Source organism: Magallana gigas, chromosome 3 (assembly GCF_963853765.1).
Source record: "Magallana gigas chromosome 3, xbMagGiga1.1, whole genome shotgun sequence".
NCBI classification, from domain to species: Eukaryota; Metazoa; Mollusca; class Bivalvia; order Ostreida; family Ostreidae; genus Magallana; species Magallana gigas.
Window position 1 is genome coordinate 54,990,393 of NC_088855.1, and position 22,465 is coordinate 55,012,857.

The window sequence follows — 22,465 nt, forward strand, 5'->3', positions numbered from 1 at the left end:
CGACTTTGCGACAGGTTTTCCTGACACCTTGTGATGGGGAATTCCTCAACATTCTTGTTAAACCTGTTACTCACCTCATGGTCTTCCGGGGAGGAGGGGATCCGAGATTTCCCGGAGGTCAGTGGAGGCTTGGACATGGCTGGGATATGATTATCACAGTATAAACTGCCCTCCATATTATTCTGCTTTCTGAAAAGAAAGAGAATTTTCATTAGTTGTGGATGATGCCTCAGAAAGTCCCGATAATAGTGGTCCATAGTTATCCTGTGATGTTTGGGGGTCAGACAGCCCGGTCTATGAGGGGCACTGCTGTCCATGTCTGCTGTCAGAGCCCTGTATATCTGTGGTCGACCACTTCAGATAGGGGCTGGTCTACCCAGTTATCTATACAATCTTGTGTTAATTCTAAGTAAATAAAATTTAAACAGGCCAGCGGACATAGATACAGATCAACGACTGATCTTTCATATTGTAATACACTATATTCTTAGAGATGTTTTTATAAACTCATAGCCCACTACTAAGAATTAGTTTGAATAAGAAAAGAATTCTTTCAAATTCTTATTTCCTTAGATTAAAGCATTTTGTCAATTGGATGCAAAAAGTATTAAACTTTTACCTCATTAAAATAAAATCTCAACTAAAAACACACAAAAATGAAGTTGTCAACTGAATAATAACCAAACTTTTATGGGGCGTAGAGATAAGCCATTGTAAATTGAGATGAACTTCCGACGGTTTCCTTGACTTTCAGTCGTCAGGGCACCGCCTTGTGACACTCCATCAAGTGGGACCATCAAGTACAAACAATCTAATGTAAGGGTCACTTAAAAAACAACACAACAGCTGCAGAAGGGAGAGGAGACATCAGAGAAAGTCTTCATTTGACACAAAGGTTTACTATTCTCACACAATGCTGAGGCAGCTTTAAAACAACTACAATTGGCCCAACATCAAACAGATCTCAATATTGTTTTCCTCAGCTCAAGAATGCCACCGTTTATTTATGAAATATTTTACATACAGTGTAGTGGAGCTGACTGGAGAGTTCCAATACAACAAGTCTAAATACCGGTACACTGTCGGTCCCATCAGTTTAGTAGATGATGGTCATTAACAGAGGATAAATGATACATATTAACAGAATGTAACAGGTAATAAATCTACCTGCCCCCAGCTTCTCACCTGTGACAGTCAGCCTATTAATGAGAGAATGATAAATAATAAATCATTAATAATATTCCTGGCAAGGCAGACCGTGAATCCTCCTCAGCTGATCCTGGCTGTATTAAACTGTCACACAGCAGCAATACTGTGGTGTTAGGAGTGCATGATCATAAACGGCCGCTACCTGGTTCATCATTGGGAGACTGGTATTACATGTACCAATATTACATATAGCAGTGTTTGTTTTGTTGTACAATCAATGCGGTTATCAAAGTCAACAACTTAGAGAGAGAGTTAGACTCAGTCAAGCAACCATCGAGATCAGAGATAGCGGTGAATATAAAGATGGACCGATATAGAGACCCTCTGGTCTGATTGAAATTTCATATCTATGAGACTGTGACTATACTGAATAAGGAAACAGAGACAATTGAGTCTCTCTACACATCTTTGACAATACACCTTTCTCCTACACAATGAACAACAAAGATATATCTCATTAAGGCACTAATTAGGATCTTCCACAGATTATTAAAAAGATAAAGGTATAATAGAATATTGTCAGTCTTTTTCACACTTCCGATATAATTGCCTAGTCCTGAGGTCTTGGGACTCACTAAGAAGAGTGTGTTTGCCATTAATTTTCTTGCTATAACCACAATGACCAAGTAAAAAATATAAATCACGCAACATATACTACAATCTAATACGATAATTAAGGAGTAGCATGGTGATTATAGCAAGGAGCGTTAGATTATGAGGTGGACTGAGTTCAATATGCAACTGGAATTGGGCAACAAACATAAAATTAAGATCTCTACAGATTTCTCACCATAATTCACTGCCCTTCTCCCTGAATACTAGGAGTCTGACTTTGTGGGAGAAAAGAAACCACACTTACATCATTCCACAATGCATGTGATCAGTGACTTTTAAATATGAATTTTAATGTATTATTATGACTGTTTGTCACAGTAAAGTTCCTGTTTCCAAAATAGCATTAGTCATCCCAATGTGCATGTGAACTAACATCATGTCCTGTACACTCCTTAAGACAATTCACTACAAAAATCCTTAAATTAACTGATAAATCCTCTAAAGAAGGTGAAAAGAATTGTCACAACAATCTACCATTAATTCTTCTGGAAAAAAAATTTGCTTCAAAAACCCTTCTCTTCCAAACAAGGCAAATGAAAATTGCTACAAAAAAATAAAAACTATTCTACAGTTCACAAAAATGCCCTGCCCTTTCAAAACACATGGAACACCTCAATATCCTTAATCTCACTCTGAATTAACAAACCATGATCGTCAGTACTCTGCTGTTACACTGTACTCATCATCATGTTAACTACAGACTGGGACCATTCTGACCAGTCTTCACTTCTCATTAAAATCTGGCAGCCCTCTCAAATCCTGTGAGATGTTGGGCAGTTTATTGGTCCACAGCAGAAACGTAGCTTATCAGTCCATGTTAACTCTGTGACCCATCAGTCCATTTGGAGTGGGTTAGTCCCATGTTAGTTTCCCCATTCCAACAGTCATTGACTGTGACCAGACTGACACAGGGGACCAGTAAACCTACTGATGGCCACATAATGGGTCATAAACTTAATGATCAATAACCCCAATATTAGGCAAGGTAATGGATTTGACCACCCTCCCTCCATAACATAAGAGGCCAATAAAACCAGTATGTTTACATGCCATGACTGTAGCGCCTCGTCTTCAGATTAATAAATTGGCACTGCTCTCATATCATAAAATATTTAAAATTCAAAATTATGATTTATTTATCATTATTTATTGACCAGTATTATTTATTATGATTTTCCATAAAATGTTGCCTAAAATATAAAGGAAAGTATAATTCCATTAAGACAATCACAGTCTGATCCACTTAAAACTTACTTGACACAAGTAGAATGGACTACATACTGATTCCGATTCATCAAGCTTTTCCAGATCTTCATTATCTTTGACATGCGAACAGTGCCATACCCATCAGTTTTATAAGCCGCACTGCTCATTGCTTTGTATTAATAGTTAATGATGAAACTCCGTTATTAATAAAGAATCTTCTGAAATCCCTGATCAATTGGATCGTCACAAACACAAGCTGCTAAATGACACACTGTTTCACGAGATCTTTTACTTTTTATGACACAGAAACTATAAGCCTACTCATTTTCCAATTATTTCTTTAAAGTTCAGAAAATTTAAAATTCCGATACAAACAAGTGAAATATGATCCAATATTGTCTCATTTCTTCATTTGACTATTGACTTCGACACGAAAGCAAGATTTAAAATTACATTCACCTGGAATCGTCATGTTAAAATAATGACTCATCCTGCTTAATTATGGCACAAAATTATGAATGAAACATGAAGATTAAGTGGCTCTATATTCTAATCAGAGAGAGAAAGGCTCTATTTTTGACTTTGGTGTACACAGAAAGATAAGGATACATTTATTATTTCAGTATGATAAAACTCCATGTCATTTAAAAGAGGGACAAGCATAAAGAAAACAGCTGATAAAATAACAAGAAAAGTCAATAAAACCTCCATCGTTCAATACTTGATACTAAGATTAAAAGTAATTACATTTCAGTCCTACAAATTCATCTTGTTCTTAGAGATTCAGCAAAAAAAATATTATTGAAAATCAAAATGATATTGTTATCAAAGTGTTTATCATAGTCACTGTAGAAGTAAAGTGCAAAGTTTTACTGTCACTAATACAGTATCCATCAGTTCAGCAGTGCATTTAGTTATTCAAGATTTCAGTTCTTACCTTCTCCGCGACGAGAATGAGATCTGCCTCCTACCAAATTCAGCCTTCATGGGAACAATCTCACTAACCAGTACACAAAACCAATAAAAACCTTCCGTATCTACCAGTCCTTAATATCCACCAACAAAATTGCTCATTTATCAACAAGTTAATGAAATACATTAACAAGTGGGGCTAAGAAACCGAATTTTTCTCACTAGTTATTGCGTATAATAACATAAAAACCGCTTCCTTCCTCTGACCCTAACCAGGAAAAGGGCACTTCTCCCAGCACTGGAAACACTTCCCGAGGAACACCACTAATTCCTTGGTTTATATCACAGACATGGACATGAGGTTCTGTGTAATGTAACCTTATTAAAAATGGACATTTTCACTTCATTTCAGTTCAGTTAAACCCTTCTCACGGCCATGAAGGTGCATTTTACCTGCATGGCCACATAATATTTACCAGATTATCCAAGGTTCCCGACCTTTGACATCACTGGATCCTTTTAATTCACAATTAAACACAAAGTATTAATATTTGCAAAAATTAAGAGAGGCATCCCTTGCAAATTTTAAAATCTTGCTTTGATTTTCTGATAATTATAAGCTAATTTTTCATTTCTGTTGTGAACTATATGATATTACAACAAAAGATTGGCACTTATGATTATATTCTTGCAATTTGCGAAACAGCAGAAAAAGCTTCAAATAATCATCTAACAGTTACAATGCAATAAAACTGTACCCCCTGAATGTGGCAAACCATTGAGCCTAGCATCAAATGATGATGTACCTCAAACATGACTCTGCTTACACACCTTGAGGTCACAGTGCCCCTGCTGGGTCCTGTACAGGTAACAACACCTGTAACAGGTGAGAGTCCCTTTAATATGTGAGATGGAGCGTCCACTAATTCCGAGATTTAGCTGCTCCTTCTACGTCACTTGTCACCGAGTAATAACCAAGTCCTGACTGAGTTCTCGCCGAGTCCTCACCAAGCTCTCACCGAGTCCTCACCAAGCTCTCACCGAGTCCTTACCAGTCAAAGACAGTTACAGTAAGAGCAGTGACATTTGGATCTTCTGAGAGACGCTAATCAGAATTCACAGCGTGTGACAGTATTTAATAACTTGTACAAACATCATAATCAGCCCCTGCTTGCTATCATTCAGTAATATTTAACTCATCGTAACAATCAGCACATTAACTTTGATTTATTGAACCAAGTCAAGTTTTATAAGATCTAGTGTTGACTTCTAATATCAATTTCTTTGTTCGTAAACAAGAGACAAATTGACATGCAAAGAAATGTGTTTTGATGTGACATTCAGAAAACTTGGATGATCAACAAAGTGCCAAAAATAACATGAACAAGGTCTGATGTTGATATAAACATGTGTTCCCTTTGTAAACATTGAAATACAGCAAAATATGATCAATTCAATAAATGTTGTAGACAGCTACTGGAGACGACAGCTCAACAAACCCACTCATATAGACTACGTGCACTTATAGAATGAACAACTTAAATGAGAAAAGAGGAAAGGGGAGAGTGTTTTAATATGCTAAACAAAAGGAAAACCAGGAAAAGATGAGGGCCCCTCAACAGAATCACAAAGTTCTGTCTCGGTCTGTTGCCACTGGGCCTCAGACCTCTACATGTGATGGCAAAACTCTATACATCTGATGGACCAAAACTCTATCAAACTCCATACATATAAGCTTTGTGTCATGGGCAAAAGCTATAAACATCAGATGGGCCACAGCTCTTTCATCTGATGATCTTGGAGCTACCTATTTCATAATAGACCATCGCTCTTTCATCCGATGATCTCCTAGCTAGCTATTTCATGATGGACTACCGCTCTTTCATCTGATCATCTAGGAGTTACCCATTTCACTATGGTCAGAAGTCCATGCATCTGATTATTTCTATCTTAAAGGGGCACATCTCTTTAAATTAAATAAGACCTATTGCAGTCACTACATGTACTAGTTAATACATGGGGATAAGATTAAAGATTTGTGCATCATTGACTTAGAGATAATAGTTATTCAATGTTAAACTATATCCTTACTAAAGAACAACACAGGAAAACATTGAATAAGACACGGAGGGGGAAATAAGAAATAGGTTTTGCAGAACTGATTCTTTTCTTAAATAATTGCATGTTTAATCTCAATTTGAGAAGATGAGAATTAAAATATAAATGTTTGTAATACATTTCTATACTCTTTCACTGTAACATATCTTTATAAAGTCAGCATGTTTTCAGCAGTACAAGGTTTTAGAACAGTGTTTGACTAATTCATCTACATCAATCATACTTACATATGTTCTTTTATGAAGGTTTGTAGATTTTCAGAGTGACGCTTACTCTTACGGATAATATTGTCCAAAATATCCATTTTTGCAACAAAATTAGTACACCATTAACATAGAAAAATTCCCCTGAGGCAAAATATATGTCAAATGTGTACATCCAGTGAAAAAACTTGTGAACTTCAGAGTAGCTGACACATTTTCTGCCTCCTTGGTCACTAGAGCTGTTACACCTTGAAGTCCGAAGGCCAGGAGACGGATGAGGGGACGTCACACATCCGTCAATACTTCCCCTCTTGTAAGCGATTACGATTCTAGGTTCTACTCCAGGCCTTGACTTAGTACTGCACCAAATGTCATCTTCTCATACGGCCCATAATCACACACAATCTACAGGAAGGTCTCAAAACCCACAACTCCGATTACTCACTCTGAAGTCACCACCAGTGCAGCATAGCCGCAGAGAAGTTATGTCCTTTATAGTTGAATAATTTATCTCAATGTTGAAATAACTTAGAAAAACAATGGTTGTACAAGGCACATCATAAAGCGTAACATCAACTTTTCTTTAATCTTCACTAAATTTTCATTTTTAAACAATTGTCCAAATTGACACAATTTAAGGGTAATCAGTTATAACAGAATCTCCTTGAATCAAGGGGATCCGGAGACTCTGTAAACTGCAGCTGTTGTGAGATGTTCCCTTATAGTACTTCATGTAGTGAAGTCAGTACTAAAGACTGAGCTAAGTAAATAAAAACTTGAGCACTCCCCAGAGTTTATTATCTTAACATGAAAACACTTTCACTCAGTCAACACAATTAAATGTTCACTATAAGATGTCAATGGACTTTATTTATATCCTCTCAGTCCGGTTTGAAGTACTAATAAGTCACCTTATCTCCAGGAGTACAGTAAGCTGTCATCGACCTCATTCCTTGTAATTACCCCTTAATAGCCCCATCATTATGTCAGGTTATAATATACAAACCTACTTCATGCATTCCTCTGACAGATCTGAGAGAGAGAGAGAGAGAGAGAGAGAGAAGGGCTGAAAAGAATTAGGTAGTCACTTCTTCAAAGGCTGCTGACACCTTAAATCATATACAGTATTTTGTACTCTCTACATGATAATCATGCGCGGATCTAGAAAATTTTTCCAGGGGGGGTCCGAAGGATAATTGTGTTTGCCAGGGGGGGTCCGAGGCATATTTTCGCGATAATTTTACTATGTAAATTTAATAAATTTTCATTTTCCAGGGGGGGTCGGGACCCCCCCCCCCCACCCCCCCTCTAGATCATCGCATGATAATGACTCTTACAAAGTTCTTACTTTCTACAAAGTTCTCTCCTGTGTATCCCTCAGAGACTCATTGCCTCAGCTGGCCACCACCCATAGATTTAACCAGACAGACAGCTGCGCAGAGAACTTAGTGATCGAGACTCAGATGACCACCACACAAAGATTTAACAGCTCCACCAGAGGACTCAGTGATCAAGATCTGCTGACCACATCACAAAGATTTAAACAGCTCCACTAGAGAGCTGAGTGAGCCAAAGATTTAGCCTTCTTCCTGTTACACTTGTTAGAGACAAATGATCAAGCTCGCCACTCTCCAATCACGCCACCACTAAAACACCTCCCAACATTCACTCTCCAATCACGCCACCACTAAAACACCTCCCAACATTCACTCTCCAATCACGCCACCACTAAAACACCTCCCAACATTCAGTCTACTTTACTTCATCACTTTTCTTTTGACAAATGACAAGAAAAAAAAAATCAATGTCAATTTGGATAAACTTTTTTAGCAGAGTGCTACTACTGGAGTTTCCTTAATAGACGCAATAGGGAGGGCTGTTTAACTGACCACCTGCTACCCAGGTTCAACCGGGGATAAAAGCACTTTGTGGTATTTCCAATAACTCCACCGATACCATGGCTTGAGGAAGCTAAGCGGTCCTCTGCGTTATCTCAGTAACAAATACAGAAAATCCAAACAATATCTCCGGTCCTCTCAATTAAGTGTAGAATAGCAGCTCCATTATGTACACAAGACTCACAGTCATGTTGTCAATATAAAGGAGACCACTACAGATGCTGGGAAATTGTTGGAGAGCAGCCCTCAGAAATGTACAATATTGTACTGTGTGGATAAAACTGGACTCAAGAAACAGCTCGGCTCTGTAAGTTATGCTATCAGAGCCTGATTTCTGTACATGTACACACCAGTGAGTTTTTTAAAATTTCTTAATGGTAGTAGGAAAGGAGGATTGAGCATATAAATAGTACAATTAAAATCGATGGCTGGACTGGGAATTGAATTCGAGACCCCTACAGCTCTAGTCAGGAACTCTACCCCTGAGCTACCCAGGCCGATATCAACATTTCATATAGCCCCAAATGCTACATTAACATAACACACAAAGCATCCTTATTCAAAGACAAAGCGGACACATTTCAAAGAAGCTATGATTGATGAAAACAACAGCAGTTGTCAATTCTTAGCAATCTTAGTAACTTCAATCTATATAATACAAGAAAATATTTATATAAATCAAATAGCAATATCACTAAACCCTAATTGCAAGAAACAAAATGTCTCAACAAACAGGAAGTTCTGAGATGCTATAGTCTCAGGGTCATAAAACAATAACAGTGTGTGCATCGTGTCAGCTAGCACTTCCACTCAAAGTATCATAGATCCAGCTCAGCAGTTAATCATTTACAATGGGCTATCAACTAAATGTTAGGTCTATGACTATCAAAGAATTAAACACAGAAGGCAATAAATTACAGAATATCTGGTATTTATTAAATAGTCAGAAGAATTTGGGAAGCATTATTACTGATATTTTCCAAGAGTGTAATGGCCGTTCTGGGGGTATCTCCCAGCTAACACCCTACAGACTGAGATAACGTCATATCTATGGGGGTTGAATGCACAAAATTTTAATTTAGTTTGGCAAATCAGTAAAGCATAATTTAGAATTCAAATTCTTACATTGAAAACCCTGAATATCAGTTGAAAGGGTATACATATTGAAATTATAACAGATTTTTCCATGCACTTATGCCTACCACTGCTCCAAGATATAAAGCAAATATAAAACACCAGTGTAAGCGACATGAATACGATCAGGATGGCCATCTAAGTTTGGATGGTCCCCCCTTAGGACAAGTTTCTGTAAGAAGGCACAGATGACTATCTGAGTCTACAAACTAGGGAGCACTTTCATCTCAACCAATTAACTCCAATGTGAAGTGGAAAATCTCGCCCATCTCCTTACTTAATCTACAAATGGCCAAATGAACCTCGGGTTTATTGGAAGAGGAAATGAACAGGACCCTTGTGTACACAGCTATTCTAGATCAAAATGTAGTCATTGTAAATAGTTCAGACAGCTATTTTTATCCATAATACAGATCCACTATTAATTCTGCAATATATATGTATGACAAATTGAAATCATTGCACGGATCATTGAAAGTCACATTCCACAGTAAATGGATAATTTCTCCAAATAATTGAAAATTAAAACGTCATGGGAAAGTGAGCTAAGAAATTCAATCGTTTGATGGGATCTGAGTGAAGAGTAAAAGCACTGGGTTATATAACAGCCGGTCCCCTGTGTAAGGACAGGTCCTAGGCTTTACAGAATGATCCTATAACTACCCATCCTCTTCCCACAAGGCTCTCAAATATCAGTGTCTGTCACTGATCTGCATGATACACAGCCATTAACTGTACTTTATATCCAAAAAGTTTCCTCAAAGTTTTTGCTTGCACTGTACAAACAGCATGATGGAATTGATCATGGTAAGATGTTTTAACATGCAATCTGTTGAGCCAACAGAAAAAGGTATGTCCAAAACAAGGCCCTCATTGAGACAAAACCAGAGGTTTCAGGTGAATCGTGCAGAGCACCTGCGGTAGACGAGGGGTGTAATTAGCCTGTAAACGATATGACGGACCAAGGCCAGGATTTCCCATCTAGTGATTGTTTCTTAGAAAACATAGAAGTCTAACAGATACAATTATTCTTTTATTCTTAGAGTTCTAAAGGTTATTAAGACAGCTTTTTAAATCAGCTCTTTTAAATTGTGACTCATTTTTTCCCCCTGAGATTCATCAATATCAAAGATTTGAGAGCTTACCTTGGACCTTTTCTAGATTTTCCAGACCAACACAGCATTTCAGAAATTGAACATTATTGTCCACCAAACAATAGGCAATATTTTAACTTCCACCGGAGTTTGAACCAGAGAAATTTATCGTCCCAACAGCTGGTGTATCCACGACCATGGCCCCGGAATAGTCCCACAATTCATCTGATTCATCCCTCCATTTACATGTAGATGCTCGCTGATTAAGTAGTATCTATTATTTGGTTGACCAACTGTTCAATTTTAGATCATAAACTCTCATTTAAAAACCTGTCTTCTTCACGTTATGCACAGCAGGGAGGTCAAACAGTTACATCTCTTTTGATTGAATTAAAAGCTTCAATTCATAAAAATCCCTGTTTAATTCATAAATCCAATCACACATTGACATGGGCTAAATGCCTATGAACTGCCACAACAGAACTTTAAATTTGTGATTTTAAACTCTGTCAAAACTTTTTTTTTTTACTTTTGTAACAAAAAATCAATATTAGTCATAAAATAAACAGAAATCTTTGAGGATCAATGAAAGGCGTGGGACAGAGGGACGCGATCGTTTGAGGGGCACACGAACGTTGGCTGTTACTCAGCACTTTACAGGTGTAGTGAACAGGTATACCCCACGTTACCTGGACTGGGACCTAAACTTATTCATCTTCATTCATCATTGCAAGTCCATTCATTGGGTATTAAATGTTTAAATATAAAGTGATGCATATTCATCATTTCATGCAGCAATCACTCCAATCATTGCTTTCAGTTTATACCAAAATGACAATTCATTATCAATACTGAAGTTTCTTGTCAGGCAGGAAATATCTTGAATTAGTTCATCCATCATATACCTTTACTGTACACTGTCAAAATAGATATGATATATATTAAAGTGTCTTCAAAATTTTACCTGTTTTTAAGCATCATAAATTAATCCCTCAAACAGCAGTTGACTTTAGATTGGTCTGTCACAATGCATTTCTGCTGTTTCCTCCAACACATTCTGAGACTTATTTTTTGGACCATATTTTGTCTCAATAGAATCCAATATGAAGCAATATCAGCAAGACCTAATACTTTATAAAGCGCTTTCATCGCATTCCAAAACTATTCTGACATGCAGAAATGGAGAAAAATAAATGCCCAACTTCCTGTTGATTTATTCACTCCAAAAATCAATAAATCCTAAGACTTTTTTGACCTGATACTTTCTCATTAATCCAAGCTCAGGCTCCAGTATTGAAATGTAAAATTATTGCTCAAAAATTACAAATATTTGTTGACATTAATGCCATTGCATAGGTCTTTGACTGGCCATGTGATCACTATTTAGATCGTTGCTTGGGTCATTACGGGATCCTGATCGATGTTCAATGAAGGGTGAACAAGGCGAGTCTTCATTGTACATGACAGTTAATGAGAGGACACAGAGTCCAGGCAGCCTACTTGTTCATCACTTGTCACCGACAGACGTGTTGTCACGATCAGAGCAGGAACCCATGCCCAGTCTGTGACCAGTATGTCTTGACCATGAGGGACAATTTATTAATTCTTATCAAAAAAAAGTATACATATATACTTACAGCTAGAAAATTTTTTAAAAAGTGAAAAACCGTAAATCGTACCAAAATAAAACTGACAATAAAAACAAAACTTTGCAATCAATTTGGACATTATAGCATCTTGAAATGTATCTATTTCTGTTTCATTAACTATTCAATAATCATTAAGTTATTGTTAATATAGATTATTAAAAGAAAAATGTTGAAAGAAGTGAATAGACAGCCAATATCCATCAGTACCTTGTATGGAGAACAAGCCTGTACACTCACGTGACACATAAACTCCTTGATAAGTCAACCATCAGTTTGATATGCAAGCAAAGCCCCCAGGATATCTAAATGTGTGCACAAAATTATGATGCAAATTTGATTTATGCAACAATCCTGCACAAACTTTGAACGAGATTGGTGTGACATTTTAAAAAATCCGAATAAATGTCATAGTCTGAGTGCCTGACAAAACACACCAAAGCACTATTGAGGCAAATGGATCCCATCCAGAGAGCTCCGCCAATCAAGGCTGACAATGGGGAGTACCTGAATAAAGAAATGGGGTCCTATCACACACCAGAGGGCCTCATCTAATTAAGTCCCCACCCAGGGGACTCGTACATTGTCGTCATATCTCATTCACAGACAAAAAATCCTATTTTTGAGGACTGAATAAATAACACTTGATTTAAATTACCTTCATGAAAATTTTACCAGACCATCAGAACCATGAAGTAAGCTGTGAGTAAACACAAGAAGTTAGGGGGCACCAGACTCAGGGAGTTAATTGAGTCTGAGGTCACTGACCGGATGAGGCTTTGGGGATCGTACTACACCTGTGGATTCCATTATGTGGTACTGCACACATCTCCAAGCACCACCTGGAATGGCACCACTAGTGAGATTTAATTAGAGCAATCTGGGATCCATCAGTAGTCCCCCATGAACTGTCTCACCTTACCACAGATTGCCGAAAATGTCTGGGAATCAAAACAACCCACTTCTCACGATTCACTGCAAAACTCAATAATCTGCTATAAAAAATGATACATCAAAGACCCAGGTCTTCTGTGTGTACAAGTTTTGCACTTTTCCAAGTAGGTTTTTATTGTTATAACTAGATGATTAAGGACAGAATATGACAACAACAAGGGAATGACAACAATTCATAATGACCTGTTTTGTTTAGTGAGGTCATGCATTGTGGTCAGTTATGCAATGAACGCAGAGGTGTGATAGGCCGAAATTCAAGAGTGTTGCCCAATAATTACAATACCTACTTTTCCCTCCTAGCATGTCTACTGGAGATTAAATGGAGAATTGCCTGTCAAAATTCCAGCAATATAAATTTGAGATTAATCTTGATCTTATACAATAATGACACTTCTTAGCCACTCTGGGGGCGAGGGTGAAGTGTGAGATCCTGTATCATGGCTTACTTCATGGTTCTGATGGTCTGGTAGAATTTTCATGAAGGTAATGATTTAATGAAGCTTCCAGTGACAACGACCTTGAGGGCACTTCAAAAGGTCAAAGCCGGAATGGTTTCCCGATGCTTATGAGTAACTATTATTATCATTACATGTCACTATTTAAAGAATTCAGAAAAGGAAATTTATGATAGAGAAAATCAACAAAGAAAAATTGCTTAACGCAAGTTGGTAGAATTAACACTACATTACAAAGTGAGACCCCAACATTTACAAATTTCATCATTCTTTAGAACATGTCATAGACCCAAGGACCAAGTCCTGTTTTTGCTTCAAGATTTGCTCTATCTGGTGTTTTACAATTTACATACTCTGCAATACATGTACATTTGAGAGCCCAAACTCATGTTTTTAAATCTTTTGAAAAAAATGTTAGTAAATGTATTTCAAAATAAAAGCGTTTATAAAGTACCGATAATTTTGAAAGATGAAAAATTCAATTTTCCTTTCAAAAATCAACAAACATTAATAATTATTAATAAAGCTATTTCTGAGAAATTATGCGAATAAAAATCAGCATTAATAAAAATCACAAAAATTATCAAAAATCCTTTTATTACCTCTAAATTACAAACATTACCTTTAGTTAAAAAATGTCAGTGCAATTAAAAACAACAAGACTAAAGGAAAATTAATGATGCCTGTCAATTTAAAATGAAGTGCACCAACACAAGATAGCTCAAAGATTTTAATAAGAGAGATAAAATGAATTAAGACAGTACTCACTTGTAGCTCTTCAGGCTGAGGGCAGTATCACATCTGTAAATAAAAAGCACAGCAATGAAATCACTGACAGAACAGCTCCTCGACGGGGTTCCCGTCGATAAATATTTACATCAGATGCTCACTATTTAACCTGGAGTTTAAAACATGAAAAATTCCTTCTAATGAGAGAATTAATAAACTTTGATCCTCATCTCGAGACACAGATGGAGTCAGTGCTAGGAATTCTGATGCCTAACGTACCCATCATTGTTCCCACACACAACCTGCCACTGAATTTGGCCCCATCAATCATAAATAACATGTTCACACTGGAGAATTTATGATTACATAAGCCGAGTCTGTTGAAATCGTACAAACAGGACTATTCGGCAGCTAGTCAGAAGGATGTGTGACTTTCTATCAGTACTTACGTACTGACCTGTCTAAGTATAATCTGTGACTGCTCAGTTTCACAACTCCCACTATTCAATCAAGTTAAGGCATCGCATATATGGCTTTGGGTAAAATACCACAAATTATACTGCATTTAGCATTAGGTCAATTGCAGCTAAGGGTTCATAATGGTGAAGGAATGCCTACAGTGACAGTCAGGGCTTCAGGCATTTACTAATACATGTATTAAATATTGACCTACTCAATGCATTCATTAGATAGGTATGGGTCACAACAAGATACTTTGATATAGGGTGAGTGAAAAATAATCATATAAAAATAAGAAAAATATTTCATAATGTCAAATTGTAAGGAAAAATTACAAGTTTGTGCACCTTAAAATTTCCTTTGAAGGAAAAAACAGTAAAAACCCTACCTGAATCGATCTAATGCCTGACTTACAAACCAAAACCCGACACATTAAATCAATTGCTCTGAGCTGTAAGACTACTTGTCGAGATAGAAACACAGAAAATACAAACAATAATTGTAAATTTCATTATTCATTTATTAATAAGGAGACTGCAGTATGTAACACTGTGAAGGCCCTGGTCAGTCGGTAGAGTGAGGTTGGGGTTCAAGTCTTAGATGCATCACCAACACAGAAAAGATACTGAAATATTTCATCTGAATCCCACACATGCAAGAATTTAACATTGTTATGCAGGTTTAGCTCTGATGGAACAACCTTGATGTAAAGTTATGCATTAGCAACTGCATTAAGTAACTGTTATCGGCCATGTAACAGCAAAGATCAGTTATCTTGATGCATTGTGACAAGCAGGACCTGGCATGAGCTGTTTGATGTTAAACTGTTCTTTTTATCGCTTTTTGTCCCTGTCTCCTGGGAAACATTAACATACAATACATTCTTGCAGGAAAATTTCAAAAAGCACATTCTGTGTGAAACTGGTCCTGTGACAGACAGATAACATGGAATGAGGTCCCTGTTGACTTTTATATCTTGGCACCAAGTTAAAAGCATCCCACCTCAAAATCTGCTTGCAACAGCAGAAACACAATGAATTCAATTCCCATAGCTACTCCCACTTCCTGAATGACATTACCTGAAGGTCATAGGTGACTGGTATAGGGTCACAAGGTCGCACAATGAAGCTGGGATCACGTTCAGGATGTAATATTACTGTAAGCTATATGGGAAGGACATTCCCAACAGTGATATAAAATTAGACCTGAACTTCTAAATCTGATCTACTATATTGTATTCATGAATCATTCAATATCTAATGAAGACCCTGATGAGTTTTTGATTATCAACATCCATGGCTTCCCTGTATTGGGTGCTAGCATCAATTCTGGACTGTGATCTATGACTTCTGTGGACGGCCGGGGCAGACACTACAGATATATACCTGATGATTTATCATCATTAGTTTCTGATTGCTCAAAGAGCCATGGTAGGTAAAGTCTTAACCTAACACAACTGAAAGACTAGAAATTGGACATGAATGCACCACCTAATGGTACACTTGTATTGCAAGATCAAAAGATAGGTACCAGCACCTTCCATATATCTCACCACCTTTTTGGAAACGTAATATTTAAAATTTTACACTACATAGAAAAATGAAATTTTATTGAACAATTCTCCACTTATTGCAGACTGTTGATGGATCAAATTTTGTCATATTTGTCATGCCTCTAAATTCAGCTCCAGAATGACTACCAATAAGAAGACAAAAACAAATGAAAAAAATATTACAAGGTTACAGTCAGTTTTCTTTCAGGTACTGACTGTTGTTATAAATCTGTCTGGCAGACTCTACATTGTACCAACCAAATACGATAAGCATTGTCTCTTAAAGTGAGGCGTATTACACAGTTAACAGGAAATTAATGAATTCCAAATGCCTCAGTATGCATATAAAACACATCCTGCAATTCATTTCATAAAGAGATGGGTAAGCTGTGGCATCTGGAGGAGATGGGGGCCCTCCAACAGTAATTACACGGCAGTACATCACTCAGATTTCTTTAATAGATCCATTATACTGTGTGGGATCCGTGAGAGGGAGATAAAGCTACATAATTGTCTTGTTGTCTTTTCACACTGTATGAATTTTTCATTTCTGTCCTTATTGGATAGCCTGACTACTGATTGTATGGTAATAGATGTATTGTGAAAGTCTGGGGCAAGATAAGGATTAAGGAGAAAACAAATTGTGATTACAGAGCAATATCTAGGCTGCTGACACCAACACAAACCTGCCTTATATAAAACTATACTTTTATAATGAGACAGACAGACAGACAAAGAGATGGATGGACAGTTGGGTGGACAGATGGACAAATGGATGGGTGGATGGACAGATGCACAGACAGACAAACAAACAATCACAGACTGTCTCCGTCAGCAGTCCACTGGTCAGTCTTTGTCGCCTGAGATAAGCTAGTTTATGAACTGTGATGTTACTGACAGGACTGTGGGTGTACTGACTTGTAGAGAGGGACACATACCTGACAACTGCAGAGTGACCACTCAGGGGAGGGAAAAGTTGAATCCCATGTAAAGATCAATAATGGAGAGAAAGACTCAGAGATAGAGGGAAAGAGAGATAAACATAAATAGAGAAAATGACAGGTTGAATGCAATTAATAAAGATACATATTTTTATGGAAGATGAATTAAGTGACAGAAATAAATTATCAATGATATTCAGGCATTTGAGGCACATTATATTACGGTAAAAATGATCAGTACTATGTTAAATGTAATTATTACAAACGTTATAAATCAACAGTTCTATGTTAAACGTAAATATTACAAACGTTCTAATCAACAGGTCGTAGTTATCTGATATCTACTAGTGTGGACCGATCTTCAGATGAAAGGACTCTCTAGTTTATATAATGCTCGACCTATAAATTCATGTACTTTGTAAAATGTCCCCAATAAAATCTCATGAACAATGATAAGTGCTGATAAGTTTCCTTAATGAATAAACCTCAAGGCCATTATGGAGATTTTGCATAGAGTATAAATATAAATCCACCACTATTTGCAGATACCAGCGATTGACAAAATAACAGGATGTAGTCACAGGGGTCTGAATGGTCCACTGCAGTCAAATGCAAAAATCTATCTCATAGTCACTGCAAGCATGTGCAACAGGATGGAGTAACCAGACCCCATCCTGATGCATGTGAATATTATCTACTATAAAAAAAACAATGCAGTGCATTAAAAATCACAGGCACTTCAATCATCATCATCATAATTAACAATGAAGTAATTCACATATACATCTTGTCATATACATGTGAAGTATCATTTTTCTTAATACATAATGAACAGACTATTAAAACTCTGACTATGGATTGCTTCCTTAGCTCACATTATCATAGAGAAACAACATGCGGCGATGAGAGACTATTACTTACTCAGTGAGGTATACAATATCGCCTATCATGGTGCCTGGTGATACAGTGAACTCAGACTCAACAGAACTCCTCCTATGATATATACAGATTCCAGCGCTTTCCCGGCTATATATCCCTTACATTGTCCTATTGATTCCAGACTCTGACCGCAGACTTTCACACAATGTTTCTGTCAGCTCAGAGCTGATCTTGAAATATTTTGGCTGGAGATCAGATGATCTAAGACCACAATAAGAACTTCTCCCCTCAAATCAACAGGGCCGGGGAGCTGGGGAGCTGACAAACGCAGTATTCAGGCTTTTTGAATTTTACTAAGTAAACAAGCTTCCCCGAGATTTGAGGCTATAAGGAAACTATTCAGCTGGCATGGCATGGGTAATAACAACTTATTATTCTGAATTATTCCTTCCTCCCATAACTCTATGTGTGAAAAATCAATTCATTAGCCTGCTTAAAACTTCCCATATCCAATTAGTGTCCAATGCAATATTTTCGGTTTAAATCATGAAAAAGAAACCTTGCATTAAAAAGTATGGAGATTACCACAAATCAATGATTCAATTAGTGTAATCCAAACTGATTTATGTCCTGTCTAGGACAAAGTTTGAAATCTTTTAAAATAATTTCTGGGCCAAAGGTAATTGAAGATTTGGTGAAAACACTAAAAAAGCTGTTAATTGAATGACATCTGATGGTTTTAGAGGGATTTCATAGAATTCTCACACATCAATTCATCATATTGACTTCTAGTCCTCAGAAATCTATACATTCAAAAAGATATGTGAACAGTTTAATATGAGCTATTCCTATTTTATGCATGAATCTTGGATAAAATCAATATATTTTATGTTTCATCAAAGTGCATAAGTTGCAATAAAATGATCTCAACAGAAAAAAAATCCAAAACATTGGGACATTTGATGGTTATATTTTATACTAAAAAGTTGTCATACACAGTGACTCATAAAGGGTGATGCATCAATATTTATTGGAGATACTTAGGGTTTTTTCCATGTTTCCATTAGCATGCAGTACTCCATAAACCATCATAACACTGTTAAAATTGATCATGTAAACTTCTTTCCTATTGACTATAGGTAAAAGACATGAGTAAAACCTTAAAAAGAGACACTTATTCTTCAAACCTTGAAAAAAAAATTCCCTCACGAAATCGAATGAATTGACATTTATTTCTATTGCCTGCTTACTTTGCCTTCTTCCACTGGTTCATCAGTCTTTGCCAAAGGTATGCCATTAAATCCCTAATCCTTCTAAATCAGCGCAGAATCGTCACCCATCTCATTAGATATCATCACAATCATTGTTATAATCCAACTCACTGCCATGTCCTCGTTTACTCCTTGTGCTTATTTCCCAATCACAACCTCTCGAGATAGAAGCCGAGAGTAACAATTATAAGACACGGAATATCAGAATCCGGACCGGAACTCTGATCGGGAGACCAGCAGAGAGAGATGAAACGAGTCGCTATCCATTTATTTCCTCTCCTTAATTGCATCTAAATTAGTAGATAAAAAAAACTTTGGCGGGCTCGCTGGTCGAGGGAGAATAGCGTAGTCAGCTGTGTTTCTGCTGTGTAATTCTCAGTAACACTGTAATCACACCACATGTTGCAGTCAATGGAGATGTATTGGAAATTTGACTGAGCTCCAAAATTACAAGATACCAAAAAACAACTTTGTGAGAAACCACACAAACTTCGCCGCAAAACTTTGGACAATTTCACCTGTTATTGATCTTGTTGACAGTTGTATTGTACTGAATGAAATCCTAACCAATCCTGATTGGATTTAAGCCGATCAGAAAAGAGTAGTATATCTATAGGTTTGTAATGTGCACATCACAAATATTTGTCGGGAAAATCTGCCCCTGAATGCGGGATTATTTGACTGTGGTGCCCGAGTAATCCTGACTTTAACTCCTAAGCCCTGTAGTGCCTAATCCTATTTATCATTCCTGAAAGGTCAGCAGATTTCTTTTTGTAACCAATTTATCCATTTAATCCTAATATCATTTAAATCAGAATAAATAGAACTGGAATGCTAAACTGTATTTAACTGTTACACACAGAGTGCTTTGATTTGTGTGAAATGAAATACCTGGAACCAAAATATTCCTCCCCCTGCACTGAGATAATGTCAACCTGTACAAGATATGCACTCAAAGCTAGTCTATAGAACATTGGAATCATCTTGTTCAAATGTTAAATGACTTTGATACTGTAGATTCCTAATCAAACGTGAAGAATTAATTTCTGTGTAAAATCGCGAGTAACAACTCTCGCAGTTTTTAAAATCTCGGTTTTATTTTTCAGACAGTTTTGAACTATAGGAAATTATAACAAAGAATTGCTGATCACGATTTTATGTTCTCGCGATTTGATACAAAACAACAGAATCACGGAATTAAGTACTCGTGTAAAATAAGGAATTTACAGTACATTGGTGGAATAATATCGGTTCTTCATTGGCATACTATGAAGTCCACTGTCAAAGAGACTCTGTATATTAATATAACTGAGGACAAACCTAAGGACAAAGTGCCTCTCTATATAACATTGACAAAATATGCCTCATCTCTCAGGGCAATCATCAACAGCGGTGATCCCTCTCAATATCTATTGCTTTATTTTGAGCTGAAGCATATACAAACTTGAGTCTGTAAGATGTATCAAGAGAGATAACTCTGCCAGCGTTAGGACTCTCTCTGGCCTCATTTCTCCTTTCCCCTGTCCTTATGCCGATCTCCCAGTTGGATAAGCTGTGGGATGATCCCAGAGATGTACCTGGTGTTCAGTTACCTGTGCAGAACTATGGGCGTACCTGCCATATATAGCTGACATATTTCTGCAGGGTGTATGATTTTCATTGGAGAAGACATTTGGGTTTTCTACATGTAACATGCGTAATGTGATGACATAATATGGTTAATCCAGCATGTTTACTGTACAGAGCATGCTCTGATGCCTGGCTACAACACTGTAACACTGAACTGTTGTGACAGATATCACAGAGAAGTACTTATCCTCATCATCACTCACTGCATCTCTATATGGCAGTCTGATTTAGGACAGAGATATTTTGAAGTTTTTTTTTTAAATAAATTCATCACTCACTAATCAAAACTACTCATTACATTTTGCAATGCAACAATTGAATCAATTTATTAAACTCAAACATATTCTGATTAATTCAAAAAAATATAATAGTCTCCCCGCAGTTCAACTTGATAAATTGAATTTTTCAGTAACCACGCATTATCAACTTTTAAATTATTTGTCTTTAGTTATTGTATGTTAATCCATACATCAATTTCTTTGTCTGGATGTACTGGCTATAACTATGTAAATCTTGGAATTAAGTAGAGGATTTTATTTGATTAACAATAACAATTAATGAATTGATTAATGAAGCTGCCCTTCTGTGACCCCTCCTTCTGAATGTCATTGATTGTGCCTACAAATCAATGACTGGTCCCCATATCAACCCGGCTAATTATCTTATCTCCAGGAATTATCCGTTAATCACCCATTCAGGAAACCTCTCACCACAGTGACGGGCCGATCATCCAAACACTTCAACAATGATTCAAAAATTCATCATTTCTCTTTCTTTAACCTTTTTAAAAATTACCTAACATATAACAAATTATTCCTTTTATATACAAGCTTCATTAAAATGTATGTAATAAAGAGGTGGTAAAGGATGAATATCAATTATAATGCATATTGCAATAAGGAACTCATCAGTATGCAAATATACTAGATTCATATAAGCAGGAATAAAAATGATCCAATTTTTCATTAAAATCCTTTATTATCCCTTTCCAATTGTTCTGCATGCCATTTTATTTTTTTTTCTACATAACGTTACTGCTTTATCTTTTCTGGCAGCCCTGTTATAATAGGGACTGTTTACTCAGATATCAGTATTTCCTCTTGTTCAAATTAATTATTCTGCCGAGGCAGAGATTGAGATAAACTTTATATATTTGCAAAAACATTGAAAAATCATAGAAAACCATGTGAAAATAATGTGCATAGGACGTTGAGTAGTCAAATGTAATTAAAATCATTTGACAAGTGAAAAGTAGAACCTAACTTTTTTGTTGATTTTTGTAGAATATACAGCTGGCTTTAAAAAGATAGTTCCATCCCCTTATCAAATCACTGAACAATTAATTTGCTTGCTTCAAACTTTTTATATCCCTTGCAGCAATTTTTCACTTCCATCACAATATGGATGAAGGTACATTGTTATTAAATTATAATCAATCTTTAAAATTTTTCGAATTGTTCAACATTTGACCAAAAATTAATTGCATTTCATAAAGAATCAATCTCCAGCATTTTTTAACCCACCTTGCAGATCATGCAGTAGCCGAAGATTGTGTTATTCT

General features: G+C 36.6%; 1 protein-coding gene across 20 annotated transcripts in view; it reads right to left on the reverse strand.

Moving 5' to 3' along the window:
• Nucleotides 1-22,465, reverse strand: part of LOC105345641 (rap1 GTPase-activating protein 1) — a 47,716-nt gene that overhangs the window by 10,632 nt on the left and 14,619 nt on the right. For 6 of the 20 annotated variants that reach the window (XM_066080428.1, XM_066080425.1, XM_066080426.1 and 3 more), the window contains 2 exons: nucleotides 14,213-14,245; nucleotides 75-189 (listed from right to left, as the gene is read on the reverse strand). In XM_066080428.1, coding sequence (XP_065936500.1) covers nucleotides 75-189; nucleotides 14,213-14,245 — 148 coding nt within the window. Of the gene's footprint in view, nucleotides 1-74; nucleotides 190-619; nucleotides 644-1,185; nucleotides 1,924-1,999; nucleotides 2,111-2,470; nucleotides 2,494-3,078; nucleotides 3,309-3,967; nucleotides 4,179-6,287; nucleotides 6,962-7,611; nucleotides 7,851-10,440; nucleotides 10,783-11,353; nucleotides 11,504-12,832; nucleotides 12,880-14,212; nucleotides 14,246-14,452; nucleotides 14,589-18,046; nucleotides 18,220-19,254; nucleotides 19,703-22,465 lie in introns of those variants that run through there. The other 14 variants (XM_034480499.2, XM_034480501.2, XM_034480510.2 and 11 more) reach the window with 14 other exon arrangements.